At 36.9% G+C, this 27,606-nt stretch overlaps 1 protein-coding gene and 1 long non-coding RNA gene across 2 annotated transcripts in view; one reads left to right on the forward strand and one right to left on the reverse strand.

Moving 5' to 3' along the window:
* Positions 1–13,880: 13,880 nt before the first annotated feature.
* Positions 13,881–27,606, forward strand: part of LOC117218800 (uncharacterized) — a 30,362-nt gene continuing 16,636 nt past the window's right edge. Inside the window, exons 1-3 of the mRNA XM_033467446.2 lie at positions 13,881–14,014; positions 25,452–25,554; positions 25,649–25,734. Of these exons, the coding sequence (XP_033323337.2) occupies positions 13,990–14,014; positions 25,452–25,554; positions 25,649–25,734 (214 nt within the window). The 5' untranslated portion in view covers positions 13,881–13,989. The remainder of the gene's footprint in view (positions 14,015–25,451; positions 25,555–25,648; positions 25,735–27,606) is intronic.
* LOC117218801 (uncharacterized) lies at positions 21,091–27,481 on the reverse strand. The gene is made up of 3 exons (XR_004489872.2): positions 27,298–27,481; positions 25,430–25,848; positions 21,091–23,959 (listed from the first exon to the last, which is right to left on the reverse strand). It is a non-coding gene; the product is annotated as an uncharacterized LOC117218801 (long non-coding RNA).

Consider the following 27,606-nt stretch of genomic DNA (forward strand, 5'->3'; position numbering starts at 1 on the left):
CTCGATTTTTAAGAACATCTTTCGACATTGAGTACACAGTATACTCGATTTTTATTAACAAGTCAGTCACGAATTTAAGCTGAAATATTGAAAAATAAAACTGTAAATATTTGACAAACAAACGCCACAGTTCTAATGGTCTAAAGACTGGCTACAAATCAGTGAAATTTTCAGACAATTATGCGATATTTTCTCATGTTTCATATCAGTTTGCAATGCTTGTGCACATACTAGCATTGAAATCACCAAAATGGGATTATAAAATTCTTTTTATGTATGTTCCTAGTTATGTAAATCGATGGAAGGATTACAGGAAGCGATTAAAGATATTGGCAAGTACATGGATGAAACAAAAGTTGAGACCGATAATTGTTTAAATCCTATGTTTGTTTCATCACAATTATTTACATCCGGAAGATATTCAAACATTTCCCTTCTTTGGTAATTCTACTATTATTACTGTTGTGAATTGATAAATTCTCTGAAGTAGTAAGCTTGTCGAACTGGCAATGCTCCGCGAGCTACCCAGCCCAAAACATCAAATAGTCCGTTCCTCTACTACGTCATCCGTATTTTATTGCATGCTTTAATGTTGTAGTATAGTAAATTTTACTATTCAAATTTGATTCAAAATCGTTCCTCGTCTTTCAACTGCCCATAAGTTGGAAGCAGTCATGATAGCCAGTTGTTTCGCCGACATTAATTGCATCTAGTCCATAACAACTAGATTTCAATGAAATTATCAGCACGCATATAAGTTCCAGAGAACTATAACATCCATTGTTTGAATTTTCGTTGTAGACACAAATTGAAAAGTTAAATGGAAAGACATTTTTATTTTGTTATCACTTACACCAATTGCAAATTTCACAAAAATTGCTTTACATATTGTCCAGTAAACTGATCCTTTTAATATTTCAAAATAAATCAAGTCGTTCGATCTAATTTTAGAAGAGGTACACCGTTCTAAAATGAACGCCTCCCTTTTCTCAATGACTGCACATTCGATTTCGATATTGCAAGGATCTAAACGGCGAACTGCTATGTAAAGTCGAATCCAAAAGAATTAGACGTGCCAAAAGTTCCAGAAATTCCAGAAGGTCCAGAAGTTCCGAATGTTCCGAATATTTCGAATGTCCCGAATGGTCTGAATTCTCTGATTATTCTGATTGTTCTGATTGTTCTCATTGTTCTTATTATTCTGATTGTTCTGTTTGTTCTGATTGTTCTGATTGTTCTGACTGTTCTGATTGTTCTGATTGTTCTGATCGTTCTGATTGCTCTTATTATTCTTCTTATTGCTCGTATTGTTCTTATTATTCTTCTTATTGCTCGTATTGTTCTTATTATCTTTCTTATTGCTCTTATTGTTCTTATTGTTGACATTCTCTTCATACTGCATTACTACATCCAACAGTATTCAACAGATGTCACGAATATCGTACAATTTTAATTTGGATTCTAATCTTCATTTCCATCTTAATCTTAATTTCGCATTTGCTTTGTTAATAAAGTTTTTTCGTTTTGGTACTAATACATGGCTATTGCTAATTTATTAAGGGTTATTTTTTTAAAACGCGCTCCTGCATGTAAATTCTATTTCTATAATTTGCTACAAATGGTGTGTAAATGGTCTGTTTTTGTACAGTCTGAGAATAATCTACTAACGAACTGCGGACGGCCTACTTTTAGACGTTTTAAAGACGCCCATAAGACGTCTTGATTTGTAACACAGGACGTTTCTAGGCCGTTTGTAAGCCATTCGTCGGCCATTCATAAGATGTTCAGAACGTCTTAAAGACGTCTTTGTGCTATCTGGGTAGGACTTGGGTCACTGTCTAGGGTGGCATAGTGTAGTCCTCTTCTGTCTTTTTGTGGCCAAGGATCGACTCCGCGAAGCTAGCAGCCTTCACCTACTCGTCCTTGCTCTTCTGCATCAGGTTCTCGATCTTATCGAGACTGATTTATCCGATGTACTTCTCCAATCTTCTTCTGTCTGTCTTTCACCGTCCACATACAAAGAACGTATCGAGGATATCGCCTATGGAAGCTTCACGGCAGATACAGCCTAGTTCAGTTACTTTCTGTATTTTGTGCAAATAGGCATGAAAAAACTTGCTCCTCGTCATTAACTGAGTGTCGTTATCTATCGCTTCCATCTGATCTGCCAGGTAGCAGTTTCGCGATGACATATAGATTATAATGTATGAATATTTATTGAGAACAATTTTAAATATTAACAGACATAACGTTTGTATTCAAAAAGGAGAACACGTGCATATATAATTTCATTATTGAAATAAAACATGATTTCTTACATGTATTCATTAATTTGACTGATAGAATAATTTAAAATTTGTATGTATTTCTAGACATTTCTCAGCTATAAGAAACGATAAATCAGGACAACAGTTCAATGAACGCGATTTTATTTATTATTAAATATTCATAACATCGCTTGTTTTCCTCACATGTAATCTCTACAAAATATTATATTGAAAAGATTACACTGATTATATTGGAAGAAGTAGAGGCAAGGTGTGCGCAAGGTTACCTAAACATGAACGTCAGAGGTCCTGACAGAAGTTTCACCTCTGGTATAATACTCTGTGCATGCGTGTGTACTATGTACACATCAATGACGTAATTCCGGTCGCATGTGTATTTAGCATTTCGAGTTTCTGTAGCTTTTCATGGAACATTACCACCGTACGCATGCGTACTAAAAGTTGATTTTCAAAAAAGACCCTAGTTCCGCCACTGTAAGAAATCTTTTACATTTGCATATAAATTGTTCATATTATAAATTTCTTTTCCAAAATTAATATTATTTTATTGTTCTATAACACACTGTAGACAAAATTAATTATTACTAAATATAATTAATTATCATTATTATTCTATTATTATCTATTATTCTTCTATAATACACACATAGATACTACATGGATCAGTAATAATCTAATTTCTCTAATGACAAAGATAACGATGAAAATTCTTCCATTTTTACTAAAAATTAATTTCCTTCGACTCTTTATGATAAAAATCGGTGTTAGCCTGAACGAGGTATAGATTATTTAGTAATCGGCGAGGAATCTGCCGCGGAGCCATTGTGATCTGGAACATCGAAATGACAAAAACAACTTTCTCTCATCGTCAGGGAACGTCGATTTTCGTTTTGGCCTCGTTCCAACGTGGAGGTCGTGTTACCATCACACGAGAAAGACTAGTCACCGACCTTTCTCAATAAGAATTCAGTAATGTCTGAAAATGGAACAGTGATTCTCTCTAATTTTGTATTCATTGTCGAAGCTCTTGACCTATATCTGACATCGCGTTCATCATTTCGCACGCCCTATTCAGACTTAAAATTAATCGACGACATCAGGTCCTACGAATATAATATCATATCTCAACGTTCGATCAATTCGAACGTTTGTTATTCCAATCGACAATGACTCGCTCATTTCTTATACAAATAAATGTGCGCACCTTCCTTCGACTGTTGCGAATCATCCAGTAATCCTCGCGCAATGTTAAATGATCACAATCTCTCTGCACATCTTCATAACTGGAAAAGAAACATTAATTCATCGCACTCGAAGCTACCGAATCTCCGCGACGCAGACATTTCTTCTGACCTAAAATCTTCGCTTCACGTCACCGCTTCCATTCCGCTTATACGAAATTAAGTGCATTTGCTCGTACCGCATTCAAGTTTCCAGCAATTTATTAAATACGAACAGATTTAGGAATGTAAACATTGTCGTGAATTACGGTGTGGCAATTTTGAACAACGTCTCAGAGTCGCCACTCCAGTGCAAAGGGTTATTACTGCTTAGTACATAAAATCCAGGACATGCAATGTCGCATGCAATGTTAGATTAATCGTCGCAGTCGCTTCGATCAGCTTCATAAATCATCGGACTAGCTAATTCCGTTTCTTATCTCGTATGTCCATTCCGGTTCAGAAGATTCTTAATCGTTAATTAATAGCGACCGTCCGCGATCCCCGTCGTCGTTCTCCGGGCATGGCGAACGTTTAAAAGAGCGTTGGTGCTTCTCGCGTAATTGGACGCTGCGTAGCTCATCCTTTCGCCGGCTCCCAACGGAGAATCGTTACGATTTACGACAACCTCTCTCGCGGTTGCTTTCACGCAGAAAACGGTACCGTTCCCGTGGAGCGACACGATCGTCCGGAATGCACAGGGAAATGTTTATTGATGATCGTTGCGTCACCCAACGATGCGCTCGTTTTCAATCGTTCTGCATGAAAGTAAAAGTTCGACCGCCTGGACACCGAGCCTCGGCCGGTCTAATAGGGCTGCCAATAAAGTCGTTCAACTCCGAGTCGATCCTCCGCGATCCTTTCCGAGCCGATCGGACCGGGACTGAGAACCTTGGAAAGGAATTCGAAGAAAACAAATAAAATGCTCGGAGCAGAAATAAGATGCAAGGTGTCCGAGACGCAGGAATCTTCATTTTGCTTCGAGCTTTTGCTCTTCGTCTCGTGGGCGGAGGATTCTTTGGCGCGGACTCTTGCAGCCTCGAAATTACAGACCCGACGAACGGCGGCTCTTTGCAATTCAACGAATTAATCGTTACGAAAACGTAGCCGCGACGAATTGCAGTGTTACGGTGTTACAGTGCGAACAAAGGCTTCAAATCTTTCGTGAATTTAGAGGAAAAGCGGCGGAAAAACGCGTTTCTTGCGGAGAAGTTACCGCGATTTTCGAGGTTAACGAATCGCGACTGTGTCAAGAATCGAACAGCTAGACGCATCGACCGGGAACACCGGTAAATTGTGTAGAGCACTGATTATGATGCAGTTACTCGCTAATTAGGCCGATAAGAGTACCTTTGCTCGGCTTAATTACAGTTTCAGTTTTGACGACATTTGCGGCGAACCCGATTGCGCAAGGAACGTTTACCGAGGGGACGTTCCCGCTCTCTCCTTTTTCCTAATGACACAGATGATCATCGAATTATCCTCCGCGGGCTCGACCCCGCGTTTCATGCTCGACAGATGCTTCAAACGGAATGTATGCCGATTTGTAACTTGCTAATTAAGCATTTCCGAGACCTGTCCAATTCGGTGAACGTTTCCTTACAGGCAAATAGAGCATGCATGGCTGCTCGGTTATTTAAATTCGTAACGAGTTAGCCACTGGCAAATTGGCTGACTCTGTTTTATCGTGTTTCAGATCGGATCGATGTTATGCTAAATCGTAGATGTTTCGTGGAGGAGACAAGAATCGTGCAATAGATAATTTTGTCACGAATAAATCATTTTAATAATCGGTAGGATATTTTTTTCTTTTTTAATTTGCTTCATTTAATGTCGTATGTGCTTAATAACAATTGTAGTGTAATATACAATAGTTTTGCATTACATTTTTACACTATTTTCTTAATATACGCTTCTTAAGTTACTATATAATTTCGTTAAACAATTTGGTTTCTTCTAAGTACGACATAACTTTCGTTGTTTGTTTGTAGTTGTCAAAACATGCTTTTACCTTCTTTTCTGATATTGTTATAGACTAGACATTCTACTAGGATGTGCTTAACTTTAAACTCCAGTGTTACAGTGTTGCAAATTGGTTTGTCTGTTTCAGAGAGTATGTACTAATGTGTTATTTTAGTATACCTAATTTATAGTCGAGATTGTACAATTTGCTTCCTTCTTGTTAAATATACTGCGGGGTTGGTAGAAAATATACTTTCTCTGAGTTCACGTAGGAGAGAGGGGTTTGAATGTATCCATTTTTGGTTCCACTTACGCCAAATATTTTTTGTTACAAATTTCTGAGCATCCTCAAATGGGATTTCAATGTGTCTTAGGTCTACATTTATCTCGTTATTATTTCCTGGAATTTCAATATTGTCGCGTTTATTTTCGCAGAGATTATATTTTGATGTCTGTATAACTCGTTTTGCAAATTACTGATTAGATTGTTAGAATTGAAGGGATTTTTTACTCCCTTGATTATAAGTTGGTATTGTCAACAAAAATTATATAGAAGTTAGTAGGAAATGTGATCGTGAAATAAATCATCCAATGAAGAAAATTTTAGGGATTCCCATTGATATTCGTGACAGTAGAACTGCGTTCAGGATGAAACTTTCAGGAAAGATTCTTTTTCAGGAAAGAAAATTCTATTTTATCTCTTTCTCGTGATTTGCTACTATAAGAATATAAATTTGCATGGAAATCTACTCTCGAAATATTATAAATGAACAATCCTCGCAGCGTACAAACTATATTTCTCCGATGCAACGGTTCATACGGTAAAATAGAAAGTATCGTTACTTTTACATTAGTGCGCAGAAGGAAGGAAAGTTAAACAAATCGGATTCTTCGCGTATCGCGATTATTCAGTTACACATACGATAATTGCATTCGACACAAATAGATAGTATTACGTTTGCAACGATCTGAATCGTTAAAGATCCAGTTCACAACAAAGTCATTAAATGCAGTGCCTAATAAATTGTTGTCGAACTATGAATTTATATTTACATTCAGCTTTACTTATAATGCTTATTTTTCAAATAAACGTTGGAATAAAAAGATTGAATTGGTAAATGAAAAAATGTTGCAATTAATATATTTCGGTTTATAAATATATTTGGATTCACTACTTAAAATTGTTCGTTTTTATATAACATGGTAATAAGTGGATTATACTTCCCAGAAATATTAAGTTATATTCATAATGCTCTTTTTTCAATAAACGAAACCGTAAAAAAGTGTCATTTATTACTGAATAAATGTATAACAATTACGCCGTAGTTAATGAATTTACAAACGATTGTAAAAGAACTTAATTGACTAGTCCAAATAGATAGTGTACGCAAGCCAATTTGAAACTCCTACATGCGAGCAACCAATTGGTTCGTGGCTGGAGGCCACAGATGGTTGCATACTTTTAGGAATTATATACTAGTTAGCCGGCAGGTCTGTCCAACTGATAGAGCGCCGCAAGCCATACGGTCCGCACCATCAACCAGCCTGTTCTTCCATTATCTAAGTCGTATTTCTATGCACCTTTTTACGTTACAGTATGGTAAACCTCAGAATTTTATTAGTATTTGATTGAAAATTTACGACTTGCTATTTCGCTGTCTGTAATTCTTTCTAGTTCGTAAAAACGTCAACCGATTTCGACGAAATTTTCAGCATGCACACGAAATACCGAGAATTACAAAATGCATCGCTTAAATTTTCATTCTATATTCAGGTAAAAAAAGTAACAAAAAAATGTATTCTCATCTTTTTTGTCAGTCCAATCAATTGCAACTTTCGTGCAACTTTGCTTACGTGTTGTCCAATAAACTGGTCCATGGAACATCTTAAAATAAATCAAATCGTTCGGCCTAATTTTAGAAAAGTTTTTTTACTTCGTTCCAACAATGTGTGCTATCTTTTTTCGGGGGTGTTACGTTCTGTACCTACTCAGAGTTTTCATAATTACTAAGAATGCTCTTAACGCGACCATTGAAGGCTAGTTACAGAATTTATATCAATTTCATTTCTAATTCATGTATCTTCACCCAGAAATAATGTTGCTCCATTCAAATGCGACGTTTGTGTATCATGAATGAATGATATAAAAAATAAACTTCGTATAATATAGCGGCTACCTCCAGACCCGCCAGCAGATGGATCCTCCTTCCCCGCAAGTAACCGATCCGCCTCAGTTTGTCTATACAGGGTGTCCAAAAAATGTCTCGCAATCCGAAAGTGGCGGGTTCCTCAGGTCATTTGAAGCAACTTCTTCCTTTACAAAAATTTTCTCCGAGGCACCGTTAACGAGTTATTAACGAAAAACAGTGACCAATGAAAGGCGAGCTCAGTTGGCGCGAGACGACCGAGCCAATGAGCGGAACTGGGCTTCGTGCGCTGGGTGGCTGGATCGCTTCGCGTCAGCCGTACTCGATTCTTATTGGTCACTGTTTTTCGTTAATAACTCGTTAACCGTGCCTCGGAGAAAATTTTTGTAATGGAAAAAGTTGCTTCAAATGATCTGAGGAATCAGAATCTGCCATTTCCGGATTGCGAGATATTTTTGGGCACCCTATATACAAACTTCGTCCGTTCTTCCGACGTTCCAACGTCTAAGGCAAGGATCCGCTAGAATAGCCTTACTGATGAGTCCTCTAGCGGGTCCCGGACGAAACGCTCTTCTCTCCTTTTTCCTCCACAACTCCGTCATTTTCAGCAGCCGCCAAACATAACAATAGAAATAATAGTGCGAATTATTTTGTTTCGGTGTTTCCATAAAATAATTAGTGAACTCTTTTCATCGCGGCGAGAGGGAAAGCATACGCAACGAAAGGAACAGTCGAAGATGCAAAAAGTCGGCGCCAGGTGAAACACGAATGAAACGTGAGAGAAGTGTAAACAGGGTAAGAGGAATGGAAGAAGGTCGAAAAGAAAAGAGAAGAAGAAGAAGAGAGAGTAAGGCACGTGTGCACAACGGAGGCAATGTCATCGAACTTACATAATGTGTCCTCTTTCTTCAATTACACGTACCGATGTATCAATGCAGCATACATTTAGGTCGGGCATACCGGTATTCCGAGAGACCTTTGCTCCTCGGACGGATATGGAAGATGGAAATGATGCTGGAGGACTCCGGTTCTGGGATGGCCCTCCTGCGGGGTAAGGATGTAGGATTTCTGCTTTCGATGCAATCTCCTTGATAAAGTTATTTTCATTCTCATTGTCTCGCATCACGCAGAACAGAAGCGAATAAGTATTTGTTCTTCGCTTGCGATCTCTGAGCATTGAACAATTTATTAACTTGAAAATATATCCGTGCCGATTTTGGATACCCGCAGAACAGAAGCAAATAAGTATTTGTTCTTGGCTATAAAAAATAACCTCTGAGCATTTAATAATTTATTCTAATTTTTCAGACAGTGCTACTGGATCCAGTTCACGATTTCTCGGCGTTTTATATGATTTCAACTTTTTGGAGTTCTCAGTGGTCCAACTCTGTCGAAATGTCTAATGCTTCAAGCGCGTTCCAAGCTCCACGGAATACTAAATCTCACAAGTACTCCACTTTCGAATCATTCTTAAGTTTGCGATTCTCAATTTTACGGAGCAACAAGCTCTTAGAGTTTCTCAACTGCTTGTTAGACTTCCCAATTGTTCAATTTGCCCACTACTTCGAGTGTTCAGGGTTTCAAACGATTATCTTCCATTCTCAAGATTTTGCATTTCTAATTCCTTTTCGTCCTTAACACTAAAACTATCGAGCGAAACAAAACGACAGATTTCAGATTTCTTGTTTTATTGTTGCTGAAATGATAAAGCTGTTTTCACGGAAAGTCATTGAGTGAATTTCTCTATTCAGATACATATCATAAACAAAATTGCACAAAGTATGCGTCAATTATTTAGAGTGTTGATATTGAACAAAAGTCGCAGTAGTTTTATTAATTCTGTTGCGATCCTCGGTTATATTGTAGATTTCAATTAGTGTCGACAAAGCAGGTACAGTTATATCACCGACAATTTCTTCACATTTTTCTAAAATGTAAAATGAGCTTCGACAAAGTGACAACTCAACTAGGTTAACAAATATTGCACAATCATTGCAGAAATGAAAATATTAATAAGATCAAAAAAGCGTGACGAAAGCAGCACAGCTCATTTTTCAACTGTCACTTCGCAGTAACTTCTTAAATTATTTTTCGTATCGCTATCGCGAATCTTCGAACTTCAGTTTTACTGTATTTTGATGGACGCGTCCCGTTTATCAACTTCAAAAAGATGATTTTATTTCACTTCAACCTGTAGGTTTTCAGGGACGGAATACTTTTTTGGTAAAAGTATACAGGGTGTTCTATAATTATGTAAACACCTGGAAAGGGGTGATTCCTGAGCTCATTTGAAAGAATTTTTTCCTTAGCCAAAATGCAATTCGCGGCTTTGTTTACGAGTTATTAACGAAAAACACTGGCCAATGAGAGACGAGCACGGCTGACGATAATTGGTCGAGCCAACGAGCGGTCGAAGTCCAGTTCCGCTCGTTGGTGGATGTTCCTATATTCGAAAAAAATAGTTTACCTATTATATTATTGCACATTTTGAAAGTGTTCAAAAAGCACAATTTTGTACTTTGTCATAGTTGCCTCTAAGATAATCAAATGTCCTATACTAGACGTCTTTAAGACATCTTACAGACATTTTTGTGCCATCTGGGTTGTTACATTATTTTCAACATATTGCAATTATAAAAACAGAAAAATCTTTTTCTTCTAATTTCTTACAATTAATTCAATTTTTATTTTGCATACTACTAATTACTTTAAATATACTGCTTTGCCAATAAATATTTTTTAGCTCTTGGTTGATGGTCCAAGAAAATTCTACAGTGTTAAATATTCCACGATCGACTAAAAATATTTAAAAAAAAAGAAAAGAAGAATCGATTTTTAGACCTGTCAAGGTGTACGTTGTCCCTTAATTAATAGAAGAGAAGAAATTATTTTCTGATCGTCTCGAGAGGAAGGATCGAGTACCCACGCTGCGCTGTCGACGTCGCAGAAATGTCAGCACGCGATCGTAACGATCGTGGGACGCGTTGGAGCGTTGTGTTACGCCCGTTTCGGCCGGGTAGATCTTTCTTTTGCAACAGCAGCGGCGCGATTACAGATCGCGGATCGTTGGATCGCGGGTCGCGGTTCGCTCCAACGATACCGTAACGCAGGGAACACGTGGACGCGAGAGGATGTGAAGGAGATTGAAAGGAAATCGATGTCGACGCACGCAATAGTGCTCCATTAACCGTACCGAGCATACACGTTGCTACGAGCGGTCCGCGACGATTCGCGTTTTATCTCAGGCCCGTTCTACTTTCCATTTTAATTGCGAGCATCGGCGGACTTTCCGATGGAATTTGATACCTGGTGGTCACCGAGACAGACCCGACACCGACTATAAATGGAAAGACACTGTCCCACGAACTTTTCGACACCTTGTTCTCCGTTAATGCGTTCACTACCGCGCGAATTTTTTGCGTGCCCCACATAAATACCACTTGTTACGCTCGCACCAGATGTCAATGTTTACGAACGACGGTTATTTATTATTTATTGATGCCGTCTTTTTGCGCCGTTATCTACTAGGCATACTAGAATGTATATTTTTTTTCATTTACGTACTTGAAAGAGTTTCATTACACGAGCGTAATCTTTTTAACGTTATATTTTCATAATCGAAGTGGGCATTATTAGAATTAGAATTCGTAAGTTTTTGTCAATTAGTTAGAAGCTTGTTAATTTAATTTCTATGAAAATACAGGCCTGGTATTAGCGAATAATTTTGTGAAGGCGCTTTTAAAAGTTTTCTCGCTATGGAAGGGTTTTGGATGTTTGAAAAATATAGTATTTAGTTAGCGAAGGATCAGAGAAACTTGCCTAAGAATCCAGATAAACACGAATGTCATATGCAATTTATTTAAAAAAGGGCAGATTAATGCTGAACACATGAAATACGCGAAATATATATCAAATAAAATCTGTGTGTAGTTATCGTTTGAAGACCAATTTTCTATAAAAATATGTATTTTAACATGTTGATAGAGTAATTTACTGATTGATTGAGCGATCGACTTCGGGAGTTTTGTAATTTCATTGTTTCAGCATATATTTAATATGTTTATAAAATATACATTATAAATATATTATAATATTTTATACATTATATATTACATATTATTATGCATTATAAAAATTGTGGAAAATTTAAGTGAACTTAATCCTGTCATTATTATGAATTATTATACATCGGACACTTTCAGCGTGCTTTTTATCGATGCAGCTGTAACCTACAGGAAAAGGTTATTTTGCACAGTCTTTATTAGTACTTGATTGATGGTGGTCGTGATAGTGACATTATAGATAGTGTAATTCGCAATCTTACAGAAAGAAATATGGGATCCTACATAGTGCAATCATGTACTGTACAATCATGTGTATGCGAGCAATTTCGTAACAATTCATCACACTCGTCACGCAGCCATTCGTTAACATCGTTGTTAATATATTTAATTAGTACACTATTCAAGAAATGTTATTCTGTGGCATTTGCTCCGTTGTAATCGTATCGAAGGAATTTCTTCGCGCCGTTGACCTCCGCAGTAAACGTGTTCACGTTCGCGTGTATCCGTGAAAGATTACATACTGCATGAATATGCGAACGCAATGTTTGTTGTACTTCCATTGACCAAGGGAGGAACCGACGGACAGAGAGTCCTCTGTCAAACGGAAGAGAAGAAAATTTACGACTTCGCCGACGATTTTTATTAATTTCTCAGCACGGAATCATAGGAAGTGTATAATAACCGACGACAGCGAGTATTTTGTTTTACTTTCTACTTAGCGATGCGTGTATGTAAATTCAATATTTACCTTCCCTCCATTCATTGCGTAAGTACGCGAGAGATAGACCCTGTCTTTCTTGTGTACCTAAGTGCTCCACGTTTTGTAGCTCTATTATGTATATTTATGCGAGTATTTTAGCGAGAGATGGTAACACTATACGTTACAGTAATTATCTACTTTTGTTTCCAGTTTTAATGTTTTTTTAGTTGATAATGAATAAGACAGTGGTAAATACGTCCGCGAATAAATATGGACATCTATATTAACATTTCACAGTGAAGCTGTGTGCTAAAAGATTCCGCAAGAAGATGACCATGAATGCTGAGATGGGTACTTGAACGGTGCAACTTTTTTTCAGACTTTCGTGCTAATGGATTGTATCATATAAAGAACTTCTTTGACACGTTGATCGCCGAATCAGCAACTGAAAGGTTTAATTTCAAGTAATTTATTTAATAGGATAAACAGCGAAAATGAAAGTCGAAGGAAGTGTAGCAATTATTCCTTAGCAACGTGCGATAGATTGCATGAAAATAAACATGAAAGTGTCTTATTTTCAATAACTTAAACTGCTCTATTTTTTGTCAAAGTTTGACAACAAATAATCGTTTCACTGGACTGGCGAGAACGATGGAAGGGGGATGTTACTCTTCAGAAAAATGTTTCTTATCATCGACTAATTATCAAACATAGTCAGATCGGACTTCGCATCTTGCATAAATGTCAAGGAGAATGTCGATATGAATCGGACTCAGAGCCGATAATTTAATCACCATATCATTTCCAGCAAGCATTTCACGATTATCTCAACTAATTATAAAATAACATGCTGTCTAAAATGATCTTTCGAATCATGTTATTTCAAATGTGATCGCAAGGACGGAAATAATTGTTTAAAATATCATTCGAAATAACGTTCCCTCGAAAGTGATCGCATAGAAATAATTACGAAATGGAATAAAATGTCATTTGACATATCATTTCGATTAATGTCACTGCAAAAGTGGTCGCAGTCATTGAGACAATTATTGTCTAAAATACCATGTTACTTGCAACAACATTTCAAGCAATGTCATTCCAAAAATGATCACAGGTGTGAAGATAATTATGAAAGAAAATAACATGTTATTTTTGTAATGTAATTTTGAAACAGTAATTAAATATAATTAAAATTAAATATTAAAAATTGACCGCGATGTAATAATATAAATAATCATGTGATAAGATAATATTTCAAATAATGTCACATTTGACACGTAGAGTAGTCGTAGGGCGCGAATCCGGCCAGAAAGAGCGTCGTGTCGCAGAGGAGAGGACACCGAATTTTCGCGGAGGCGCGGCCTCCGAAGAGATCATGAAATTCCTGTGTCCTGTGCAGGGATGACTCGGCGGGCAGGTGAGAGGTGGAAAGCGAAAAGAAAGGTAAGAGGGAGTCGGTGATCCCTTCCACGGGTCGGCGGGACCCGAGAAGAAGACTTCACGGAGGAGATCGTGGTGCTCGCAGTGCATCGGCTGCTCCATCGGCCTGACGTTCGGCGTCGAGCGACCTCCACCTCCGTGTTGTATACTCATGCGACGTGCAACAAAATGCCAATCAGCCTCCGTACACTGTGTAAGTGCGAGATTTTCTCGAGAATCGAATTTCGGCCGCGATACCGCGCCTCGAGGCCGTCGCCGCTGCCGTCGCCGTTGCTGTCGTCTTTCATGAATCGGATTACCGGACAATCGTGGCAGCAGCGTGGCTACTCGCCCATAAGAACCTTTGTTTTCTGCGCTGGTCATTGAGCAATTCAATAAGAAAGTGTCACGAGTGATTGAAACGAGAGAAATCTTGATATTAAGGGAATTAAGAGCGCGACATTAATTACGCGGCAGTGTGCTTTTACTTAAAAAAAGAAAAAGAACGTTTATGTTGTCCACGATGTTTAAGCTGCATTCGATTGTTTAGTAAAGTATCTATCGCGTGAAAGTGCATTGGTACTGGTATTTACGCATGTACGATAAATTTTAGGGAACGTCATTCTTTTATGGAGAATTTGTTTTCAATTTTTTGAACCTTTTTCGAGCCGGTCGAAATGATCATTTCAAAATTGTTGGAGTTATGAACATTGATTTAATTAAAATTAACTTCTTAATTAAACCGTATTTGTAAACCGTATATTTTAATGAAAATGGCGAGGAGTCTAAGTAAATTCAGTCTTGTTATTTTTATAGAGCAATACAAGTCAGCTATTTCTAATGCTTGGCAGGTCAAGTGTTAAATAGCATCATGTGCTTTCTTTATTGTATTCTTGAACTATAGAGAAAGGCAATCTTGATGGTGCACTGACACGCTTCATCGTGGCTGTCTGATACTAGAATCATGAAATTTGTTCCTTAACATTAGATTTACGGTGTACAAAAAACAGCTGTTTTATATTAGTTTATAAAAGTAACAATAAGACATTTACTTTGATTTTTAACATTTATTGTAACATTTGCCGTAAGTAACATATAAATTGAATAAATGTCTCATAAATGTCTCATAAATGTATCTTTACAATATGTATAATCATAAATTAAAAAATTAGTGACCCGCCATATGACGTGTTCCGTAAATCTATTGTTAAATTCTTGGCTATGTGTTGGCAAATTCTTGGTGTTCGTTCCTGTGTATAGTTTGAATCAAAGAGTAATTTTGTTAATTTCGTTCGTTCGTTAAAACGATTTATTCGTGTGATTTGTTAAATTTATTTGCATCATGCATAGATAACGAAGTCGCAAATAAGAATTCAAGGAAATAAGCAAATAAGAATACATGGCGCTGTTTAAAATTCTTGATTTAATACGAACGCACTTTTGTTCGAAAGATATTTTGTTAAGTTGCTAAAAATAACTCGAACATCGTGACAACCAATTTGTGATTCACCATGCGCACGTTTTCGAAGGTTTGTACACATTGACGCATGTAAATCTGAAAATCTGGAACTGGACAATCTTCTTTATACAAGTACGGGTTTTATGCATCGTGTTTTCATAGTTGTTAGTTTTTTATAAAAGCAGTTAAATCACTTTCCGATTTGATGGGTTTGTTTGTGCTGCGTTGACTTATCGAGGTTTGAAGTTTTATGACGGGTTCTTCTTGTATTTCGTAGAGAGAGAGAGAGAGATGATTTTCTGACGATTTCGAAATTTATTGTTCATGCCTCGTCTTATTTTCTTCTGCCGGTATTTTTTGAGAACCGTGCACTATCGAATAAATTCTTCTCGTTCTATTTTGACGAAGCTGTTTCGTAGGAATCGCATGCTATCAGATGAATTCTTTTTCATCCTGCTCTTCCGTACACACGTGATCACTGAAGATCACGAGCCGATCGCACACGATCAGACGAAACATTTTATTTTCGGAGAAACAGATCTCAGAAGATCAATCGTTTCGAATCCGTCGTTTTAAGATCTTCCAGATATCACTGCTTCCTGAGCGATTGCTTTCTCCCCTTTTCACGCAAAATAAAATTCGTCGTTGAAACTACTTTTTAAGGATTAAGGACTTTAAAAATACATTCTTTTTTATCGAGCGCTCAGTGCTTCGAATCCCGCCTGGCTCTTATGGCGATAATTTTTACGATATTCTGGACTCGGGGAACATTTCATGGATGTTCTTTTTTTTATTATCGATCGACTCGCAGAAATTGAATTCTGCAAGAGAAATTCGAATTAATACGTTCCACGTTACTTAGCGTATCATTTTTATGCACGCGAGATTCTCCTGTGCAATATACATTCGAATATAATAATGATGTGCATAGGGGAAACGATCACAAAATTCGATCTGTGTTCATCTACGAAGAGTTTGAATTATCATTGCCTGCTATGGGTAACACGAGACCGGAACCAAGGTAATGAGTAATGAATATTGAAAATCGATGTCGATAGTCGGTGTGTAGGCATATCAACTGGCACGTGAACAGAAGCCATAATTACGCGTGTTACGCTATCGAATGTACAGGTATTACACTCTCGCCGAACAAATTTTCGTTTATACCGATTTATATTGTCGTTAATTTGTCATTACTGTTTGATTTTCTCAGTTGAATTTCGAACTCTCAAAACGACACATTTTTACAAAAAAGGTTGTATTTTAGAAGCAGCAAATTGTAGATACAGTAATTTCTCCCTAATTCGCGCTCAGATTGCGCACAAAATTGGAAAATTTGGGAAGAGGAGATACGATTATTCGATTATATTGCGTTTCTTTTTTATAGCTGTTGACAATTGGTAACTATAAAAAAGAGCCGCAAGGCTCGAATTCCCAGATTGTCCAGTTTTTTGCGCAATCTGAGCGCTAATTAGGAAGAAATTACTATACTACATTCATCGTTATCTCATTTTCTCAGTTCAATTTCGAGTACCAAATATAATACATTTTTATAAAAAAGAGGTTGTATTTTAGAAGCAGCAGATTGTAGATACAGTAATTTCTCCTTAATTTTCGCTCAGATTATGCACACAAATGGACAATTTGGGAAGAGGAGATACGATTATTCGTTTATATTGCATTTACTTTTTATAGTTATTGACAATCGGTAACTATAAAAACGAGCCGCAAACCTCGAATTTCAAAATAGTCCATTTATGTGCGTAATCTGAGCGCTAGTTAGGGAAAAATTACTGTACTATATTCATCGCTATCTCATTTTCTCAGTTCAATTTCGAGTACCAAAAACAATACATTTTTATAAAAAAAAAAACTCTATTGAAGGTGCAACAGATTATAGATACTATATATTAATCGCTAGTCGTTAACCAACACACAATAAATAACAACGAATTAAAGTAACGGGTTACGATATAGGTGATCAGTATACATTGGCAACTTTCCCCTATGCACTGCCATCCATGAATTACTTATATCAGTAAAGCCCGGGCTGAATTGTCCATACGAGATTCAATAAGCAATGAAATTCGAAGATATTTATGAGTGCTCCACATTGTGGAGAGTGTAACCGTTCTTGAATTGAATTTATGTGACTTCATTGTAGGGGACATTGCTCAATTAAGTGCTTACTGCAATTCTCACTTTTCTTAATCAGGGTTTTGTTCAATATATATATATATATATATATATATATATATATATATATATATATATATATATATTCGGTATTATTTGTCTTACAGAAAAATAATCAATCAAAGTAGCTGTAGCGCAATTTATACTTCTTTTTAGAATGGCCAAGTGCCCGGAGATTTATGGACATGAGTCTGTATCATATATAGTCTGTTAATGTTCTTGGAAGACATAGAGTGATACACTGACAGAAGAACAATTTCATTCGGTTCTAGTGATTGGTTAATCGGCATCCAGTAAAAAGGTACAAGCCCGAAGATTCCGCGGCGGATTTCGCTGTATGGAATCAATTGAGAAACAATCGATTCATATAGGTGATAGAGCGTAGCAGTGATTCATTTCGTTTGTTCGGTGCCGAATAAAAAAGTGAACGGATCGAGGCTCCGAGGAATTTCTTGTGTAAATAGGATCGTTAAAGAATCGATGAATCTTCGGCACGGTGAACGTCGATGACGTTGATTTTTGTTGTGTGTTGCGCGAAATGCATTGTCGAGAGGGAAATGTGTAGGACCAGGGCTCGTGATTAATGAAATTGGACGGCGTTAATTTACAACGACGTAATGAACATTGCGAAATCAACTGGTATACAAATTATTGACGTTCTATTTTGGTACACGCGTGTCATTGAACCTCCGCGGAATGTTTTCCTTGTTCGATCATAGCGAAACGTGACTACATGCTTTTAAGTGGCGCTACATTTCTTGGTTTAAACCGAACGGAAACGTCTTTGGTGTAGAGTGGAATCGAACGATCTGCTGTAGATGCGAGAAATATTGATTCAATACGATTTATCATCGATACGGAAACATGTAAATTCCGTAAGATATTTTATGACCACGAGGAAAGAGATGGTATCGATATGAGATTTTACTTTTTAATGTGGGGAGTCTCAGAATAGCCATAAATGGAAAAGTCAAATGTACGAGTTTCAGGTATCTTGTATGGAATGTGCTTGATAAATGGACTCCGGATTTGATGCATTTATGAGAAAAATAACTAGGAGCAGTTTAAAGCTGTGAGCAAAAGAAAATAATTGGAGAGCTCTATTTTCAACTTGTTCAGATTATTCAAGTAAAACGTGTGCCCGGCTCTTATCTCTTGCAATTGATGCATACAACTTTTATTTTGCATAAATGTTCGCAGTCTATTGATAAATATAAATGCATTTTGTAAGCCACGGTAACTTATAGACATGACGAAAATATCATCCAAATCTTGTTTACGAATTAGAAATAATTAGTAATAACTTATCGAGTATAGATATTATTCCGTCCTTTAAAATTGGAATAAACTTCTAATCTCTTGACATCAATATTTAAGCATTCGAGTAAATTTAAGTAAATTTTTGTTCTCTTCTAAGAAATTATTGCAATCGAAAAATTTCTAATCGCAATAACTGCGAAGAAAATGGTATGCCAAGGTGTTAAAGACAGTTTTTATATGATTGTTTGCATCTTATCGGCAGCCGAAAGGTGCGTAGCAATTTTCGATCGTAAATTTTTAATCAAGTTTTAATAGTTGAGTTGACTATACTGCAACGTAAAATATACTGCAATGCAAAATAAAAGGTGCACGGAGATATATGGCTTAGGTAGTGGGGGAGCAGGAATATATGTTTTTCAAGGATATGAAAACTATTAATTGGACGATATTTGTCTTACACGTGAAAGATCGTTCTGTACGTTGCAGTGACACAAATAGGGCAATTTAATTACTAATGACGCGTAACTGTAGCTACCGAGCACAAAACGCTGTTTTCTATTATCGATCGTTCATGATTGCATTATGCAGCCGCTGCAACGATCCACGATTCATAAATACAGGTGACGGGGCAGGAACATGCAAATATATTCTCACGACTGTGTTCGGAGCACAATGCACCTCCACCACGAAGTTACAAATGAACGAGCGATTCAATTGATCGGAAGTAACGCGAAGAGATACGTGCACCGGCGCACAATGAGTAACACAGGAACTGAAAAGTCGCTGCACTTCGATCTTCTCACGCGTATCCGTGAAATTGGAGACTTCGAGGATAGTTGCGAAGTTCGACAACTCGGGAACTGAGAAACTCGGGATGTCGGAAGTTTAGAGGTTTGCTACGTCAACAACAACTTCTACGTTGATTACGTCAACAATCAAATTCTGATGCGGTGGAAACGTTGAGAATCGACTTCGCAAAGATTTCGAACGTGAAAATTTCAAATATATAAATTCGGAAAATGGAGAGTGTTTTTTAGGCTTATGAACCTTGAATTTTATAAATTTAGTAATAATTTAGTAATTTAATAGAATTTTGATGTGCGAAAAACAAAACGATTGAAAACTTGAAAAAAATTCAAATTTTTAGTACCTTTTATGACAAGTACTTACAAAATTATAGGTTTAATCCTTTGCACTCGAGTGGATTCGCTATTTTCAAAAGAATCTCCACATTATTCATATATTCTATAAGCAAACATCTTCGTTTTGGAATTAAAAAAGAGTTAAAGGTTTATAAGGAAACGTAAAATTAAATGTAATGATCTGGACGCTTTTCAAGAATTTTCAGTTATCAGAAACAAGTTCCAAGATAAGCGGAATGGGTCTTCTGAATTCGTGAAGTTTCAGTGTATTACGAGCTTTGAAATTTCGGAATTAATAATTTAGTCACCCAGAAAGTTACGAATTTCAAGATACGAGGATCGGAAAGATCGAAAATTTGTATCTTTGCACTTTTAGTATTTTTTCTCCAAATACCTTTAAGTTCTTGAATTTTTGGTGCTTCTTACCCTAATTATTTTGAGAATTTGTCAGGTTTAGAAATTTATAAAGAGACGTAAAATTAAATCTAATGGTCGGACGTTTGTCGAGAGTTTTCAACCACAGAAACAGGTTTTGCGACGCGTATTTCTTATCTCGCGCAATTACAAGTCTAAATCTGGATGATTACTCGACTTGTTAATTTCTAAGTACGACGTTCCGGTGTCTTAATTTTAATTTTTGTTTTTTACGTAACCCACGAGTTTGTTCGCAGAATCCTCGCCTAGATTTCGACATCCGCCATTAAAACTAATTTGTATTTGCAAGCCGCGGGTTGCGCTAACTAGAAACGCTGAATTTCTATCGTGACGCGTTTTCTTCTGACGCATTCCGAGATTACTGCAAGAATTGTCTGACTTCGTAGGAGAAAGAATTGTTCGATGTCGTAATTTGCTGGTTACGAATTAGCCCGTCAGCCGGATCTCAATGTTTTTCTGCTGTTCCACTACAGCCTTGCACTTAACAATTGTTAATAAAAACCGTGTAGATAAAGCAGGAGTAATAGACGAACGTAACATTTCCATTATCGTGATCTGTGAACTGGAATTAGAAGGTTCGGTGCAGAGATCTTAGATTTGAAGAATGTAGTTGAAGAAATAGCTTAATTTACGCGGTAGCTTTATATTATGTGATCTTCCAGTCCAATCTAAAATTTCTCTACGTACGAAGGAGTACATTTTTTGAATAAAAGTACTTCCTATAGTAATCAAGTAGTATAATACTCCTCTTAGTATTCAAGCATGAACTATCTAAGAAACTAATTAAGAAGATCGATATTTCGCGAACTTTTATATTTTCATTTTGTTTATAGTAGATCGAATTTTCTGACAGAAGAATAAATTATACTAATATACTAATAAATAATGAAAACAGACCACTAAATTTTCCATTTTATGAAGCATCTACACTCCGATACGATATTTTAACACAATCTCATCCATCAAACTTTTATATTAATTTTAATTACAATTTATTACGTACCTATTTCAATCGGGCGTTCGTTATTCTTATTTTTCACGCTCGATTATTATTTTCTTATCCATTCGTATCGCACGACAGGACCGCATAAGCCGTCCAATAAACAATGAACGATAAATGGCAAAACATGAACGCTGTTAGTTGAGCGATCACGTCGATCTCGATCGATCCATCTCGCGCAGAAAACGCAGGATCGCACGGGATCGTTTGAATCGGTTGTGTCGCGCGACGCACGCTCCACGGGATCGCTTTCTCACGTGTGACCCAATTAAAAAACTATAGCACGCATGATGTCATTGAGAAACGCGAGATAACGGGATCACGTGCGTGGGAGGGGCGATTTATCAATCCGGCGATCCGAGTTCCACGGATTCCACGGAGCTGTCCGTTCGCTTGTACGCTCGGCCGGAATTCATCTCGTGCATTGTCTTCGCCCGCGCTTGCTATCGTTACTGGCATTAAAAAGATGTACCGGGAAAGGTCACTAAGTTGCTTGGTAAACGAACGAATACCGATCCTCGCGAAATATCGAACTGCGGTCGTTTTGTTTCGCTGTTAAAAGTCACTGGTACAGATTCTCTTAGCTTTTCCTTTCGCACGAGGATAAAAAAGACGATGGAAAAGGGTTTGGCACAGTTGGATTTATATGAGGGTGGAAATATTAATGCAATCCGGGCTTCTTAACGCTAGCGACTGCAACGCCAGAATTTCATAAATTGCATAAAATTAAAGTATTTTACCGAATTAGATTAAAATTGCAAACAAAACTTGTATAACATCAATAATTTTGGTTTGCAAATTTGAATAAAATTAAGAAATTAATATCTCCTTTATACATGTGTGTGTGAAAATGATATACCGATTTAGAAACATTAATTCATTGATTTGGATAGTAATTGTATGTTCAATGTATTTAATTTATATTTACAGTCATTAATTTACACACGAGTATTTACTCGTGTGTATTATTAATTTCCTCAAATTACATTCGCACAGTTTTATTTTCTCATTAAATTTAAATTACTTTATCGTACAATTGTTAATGTTTCTAAAGCAATATCTTACTTTTATATATGACAAAGTTCTGAAAGATACAATAATTTCTAAGCTTACGTCATAACAAAAATCCATTTGAACACAGCTATTCGTTTTGCTTTGTTAATAATTATTCAACATTCATTAATAACCGCACAACTATAGTACCTTGATCGAACAAATTTGCAATCGGTGGAGTTAACAAAATTTTTGTTTAGAGTTCTGCATTGTTGCACGCTCTTAGCAATTCAGGAATAAGAAACACAATACCAGGAAGTGGTTACAGAACAGCACCGGCTAGACAGATGTCAGATTACTAGTACAACGATAATCTCGCAGTCGAATTATTACGAGCATATGAAATATCAGCTAGAGATTTTGGAAAAATGGAAACACTATTTGATGCTCAATTGCATCAGAATTACATAAACAATTTTTCCTAGTCGAGTGAAATACGATGCAATCACGGTTTATCGATCAATGCAGATTGCTTTTTGTAATTGATTTCTGGTAGCAACACCATGTTGTAACGTTTTGGTCAGACGTGTACCGAAATGAAAATCGCATTTATGTTGTTCAAATAATTCCAAATGGTGTTATATTAATTACGAGACGAACCGTTTCTAAATGGTTACTAATCGAGAAACCTGCTAGGTAAGAAGCTAATTTCTTGCGGTTCCTGTTCTCATCCTGTAATCCAGTAATAATTAACGCGCAACCGAGTGTACGTGGTTTTACATAATCCCATGAAAAGTGAAAACTATCGCCATGCAAATCAACGATCTTTTTTGCAGTAAATTAAAACATTTTTGAAGCTGCAGGTGCAGTTACTCGTAAAGATAATTTATCGCTCTGCTTCCCTAATTATCGCGCTGAATCTTTCATCAGTTAACTTAGCTTCCATCCTCTTCCACTTTCCAGTCTCGGATTCCCACGAACACTGAATCAAGTATAGTAAATTCACTCTAATTGACGCTCAGTGTGCACACAAAAATGGACAATTTAGGAAAAGGAGTTTATTTATAGTTACCGACTGTCAATAAGGATAAAAACGAGCCGCAAGGCTCGAATAATCGTATCTCCGCATCTCAAATTATCCATTTTTGTGCGCAATCTGAGCGCGAATTAGGGAGAAATTACTGTACGGTAAATTTTCCCTAATTGACGCTCAGTTTGTACACAAAAATGGACGATTCGGGAAAAGGAGATACGATTATTTGATCCTCGCGATCCTTTTTTATAGTTACTAATTGTCAATAATTATAAAAATGAGCCGCAAGGCTCGATTAATCGTACCTCCTTTTCCCATATCGTCCATTTTTGTATTCAAGCTGAGCGTCAATTAGGAGGAATGTACTGTAACAGTTAAACACAGTCGACAAATTCGTATGATCAAGACTTAACGCTTCCGGGCTTCAACGTCACTGTATTTCATCATCGTTCATGCGACAGCCCCAATCATGTAAAACAAGCAGAAACGTGTGAAACAATGCTCTCACGATCCAGTTACATAGGCATCGATCAAGTTCGAAAGCAGATTGCTCCGTGACTCCTCTGAAACCATGGAACCGAGACAGTTGTATTTATCCTTGGAGAGAGACCGGGCTTATTACTATCTTCGGCAGACGGCATCTATAAAAATAATTGATGGAGCCGTTAAACTGCGATCGCTCGATGAGATTCACGTTTCTTCTATACCTTCGACTATCTCAGATAAAGTAAATGGAATGTATGTAAAATTGCCTAATCGTCGTGATATTTCATTTATTCCTAATAGAAAATGAAAAATCCTTTACACGAAAATGCATTAGCATTTGCAACGAATTTGCAGGTGTAAAATAAATTTTCCAAAAAGATCAGATCTTTTGTTACAAGGAGATGATAGAAAACGATTTTCTACAAATATATTATTCGTCAGAAAAACTAAATTTATAATTTTTCTTATCCTATTCTTCAAATACACGAAAAGATCAATTCAATGTTGCGGTAATATGTTTTATTTCGATTGTTTGGTAGTTATTTAGATTATTTGGTAGTTAGTTTATTAAATGCTTTATAAATTTGATATAATTTGATATGCTTTATAAATTTTTATGTTTCTTATTAATGTTTCCAGAGCTAATTAATCTATTTCCCATTGACACTGTCACTATTGCATGACAGATGACACTATTGCATAGTCATGTCATTATTCGTCAAACCAAAATTACGTTAGCTATTGACATTTTTATCTAAACGAAAGATTTTTATCTAAAAACAAACTTTTTTACAAATTTCCTACCTTCTTCAATTCATTACATCGAATTGTATACATTTCTGTCTTTTATTACTCATTCTTTCTCAATTAATTCATTCTCAAATCGGTTCTTATATTATATTAACAGTTTCATTTGCAATGGAAAAATATTCTAAATCTTTTTTCACACCTAAGCCTAAAATTAGATGAAAACCGTACAAAAATTATACCGAAGATAGGATCGTGCACATCACTGAGAAAGCGTACACCTTCACTAGGGGTATAAAAATAGTAGCTTCAAGCAGTGAGCATTTCGCAATGGATAGCATTGCGCGTTTAATATCCATCGTGCAATAAAGAGGCAACCCGTGGCAGTATCTCACATTGTATCATTGAAACGTTATTGCCACCGAATAAAATATTCGTTAGAATAATGACCATGAGATACGAAATACCTCTGTTTACCTCTGAAATACCTCGCCTTTTTTCTTTGTCATTACCTCTCCAAAACTTTCAAACTTTCATCTTCGCTATAAACTTTCATTAGCGCGAACGTTAGGCGATCATAAATTAATTCGTTCGAAACGGTATCCGCTGTTTCATTACTTTCCGCTCGTCTACATAAATTACCTAAAAGTGCAGCTACGCGATGAAGATATAGACCGAAAACATTCTAAAGTTGCCTCACCGACGGAAAAATACATCGCTGAAAGAAGATTCGTCACTGTCATACGCAGGAGGCGAGGCCGCGAAAGGGAACGAATTGAATTTTTCCCAAGACAAGAAGGGAACGCGTGCCTTTTTCTCTCGGCGAAACGTGCATCGTAGATGCAACGGGCAACGCGATTATGATTTTAAATACTCACCGAGGCACTCCTTTTTGTTCAGGTCTCGTGACGCTGGTCTTGTGCAACATTCACGGCAGTCTTGAACATGAAATTCCAAGGAGGAGCTCCCTGTCGCGGCGAGCGATCGACGGCACCAGAGGGAGGTATTGAATAATCGAAAACTCAGTGGCGAAATTCTTTCGCTCGAGCCGCGACTATGCTAACGGAACACTAACACGCGACGATGTTCGATTACAGGAAGTACTTCGATCCGGACGAAGAAGGGGTATTGGACAGTTATGGTTCTGCCGGCGGCCAGTACGATTCTTCCGAGGACCCAATGGGTAAGCAAATTTCATTCGCACGTTATTTTTCGCGTCTACTCGGATTGACAATGTACAGTAATTTCCCCGAGTAATGTTCGGAGGTCGGAATAGAAACCTTCTTCGTATAATTACCTAGAATCATCGCAGAAACATCGTATTGATTATAAATTTTACGAGATACAATCTTATTATATCTCCTCGAAGGAGACGTCTGAGTACAAAAGGTTTTCATGCATTAAATTAATAGCAAGTAGAGGAATTTATAAGTGGATTTTTCTAGTTCCTCAAAATCAGTAATTTATAGAATATTTTCACTCTGAACAGATTCAATTATTGAAATCCATGTTGATGGATATAGAAAAACATATTCAACCTGGAGTGACGCGCATCAACTGGGATTCTCTGAATATAGCGGACTTCGGCGAGAGTTGCGAAAAACTGTTAAAGAACTTGAGCTCCACTATCGATCAAGTAAACCACATGAAGAACGATCTTAACAACAGGATATTCTCCGAGATGCAACGATATAACTTGTTTTCTCTGTCTTCCGAATTACCTGAAGGCGACTTCTTACCATGCAAGGTTCGATTCGTTTCGCAAAATTTTTCCAACAAATTTTTCCAATCTATCACAACCAATTTTCGATCATAGTTTCTCGTTTCGTCTTCGTATGATCACCTAGAAATGATCCGTTAGAATTTGATATCCTCTATTCGTGAACACGTTGACTGACGCGGTGGCCATAGTCGGCGCTATAACTTCAGCAGCGTTACGACGTTCATAGTTCACCGATGCAACCAAACTCGATAAAAATGTGTAGAGTATGCGAACAGACAACGTTTTACAGTAATCTCTACCAGAAATTTTCGGAGGTTGTAATTGAAACTGACAGATCTGAAAATACTATGTCGCGATTCTTCGGGTCTCGCGTCTCGTTTTTATAGAAACTCGGGGCAGTCGGCAAAAAAAGGCAGCGGCTGCATGTCGATGTACGTTAATACGAATACATAGTAATGCTAGAATAAAAACGATAACATAACTTTCTTGTTTCTAATCTTTTGCCACGATTCGAAGGCAATTCGGAGGCCACAATTCGAAGGCAATTCAATACTAAAATGAATTGTGATTGTAGGTGGAATTTAGTAATTAATAATTTAAGATCGGAGTCACGATACGAATCGTCTTAAGCCTACCGAACTCTAAAGGTGACTGACTTGTGATGCTTTACAAAAATAACAAGACCGAAGTCATTTGAACCTTTCGCCGTTTTTATTAAAACGTACGTTTGATTTAAAAAATCCACTCGTTTACTTCCTACGAAATCATCTCTATATTTCTATCATTTTTACGTATATTTTTATTATTGTATATTACATTTCATCGAGTAAACGTGATCTTTCTTTTGCTGTAAAGAGCAGTTAGCTCCAAGGCTTTAGATGGTTTTAAATGGATCGCAATTGCGTGTTTATTATTTCTCAATACATATTGTTAGAATATTATTGCTCCTGAATGCCTTATTTCTTATAGTAATCATCACAGTGAGATACACTCTCTTTTTAAATAATTTTAATGGTTACTTACCACACTTTGTGCAACAAACAGGCAACTCCAATGTATTAAATTATTTTTATTGAATGAAGCAAGAAGGTCGCGTTCGTCGTGTAACAGAAATATTTGTTAAGAACACTGTGATCGTTAACTCTAATTGTTTTTCGGTGACTTATTCAAACAACTCGATGGCGAAGCTGTCTCCTCATTGCGGCGGTCGTCGATTTGCAGTCTTATATTTGCAGTCATATATTGCAGCGAGCGCTTAATTTATGCCCACCTTAACGTCACTCAATCATACTTCACGACTATCTATAGCTTGATTAACGACAATTTGTCGCC

This window comes from Megalopta genalis, chromosome 8 (genome assembly GCF_051020955.1).
Source record: "Megalopta genalis isolate 19385.01 chromosome 8, iyMegGena1_principal, whole genome shotgun sequence".
In the NCBI taxonomy this organism is placed as follows: domain Eukaryota; kingdom Metazoa; phylum Arthropoda; class Insecta; order Hymenoptera; family Halictidae; genus Megalopta; species Megalopta genalis.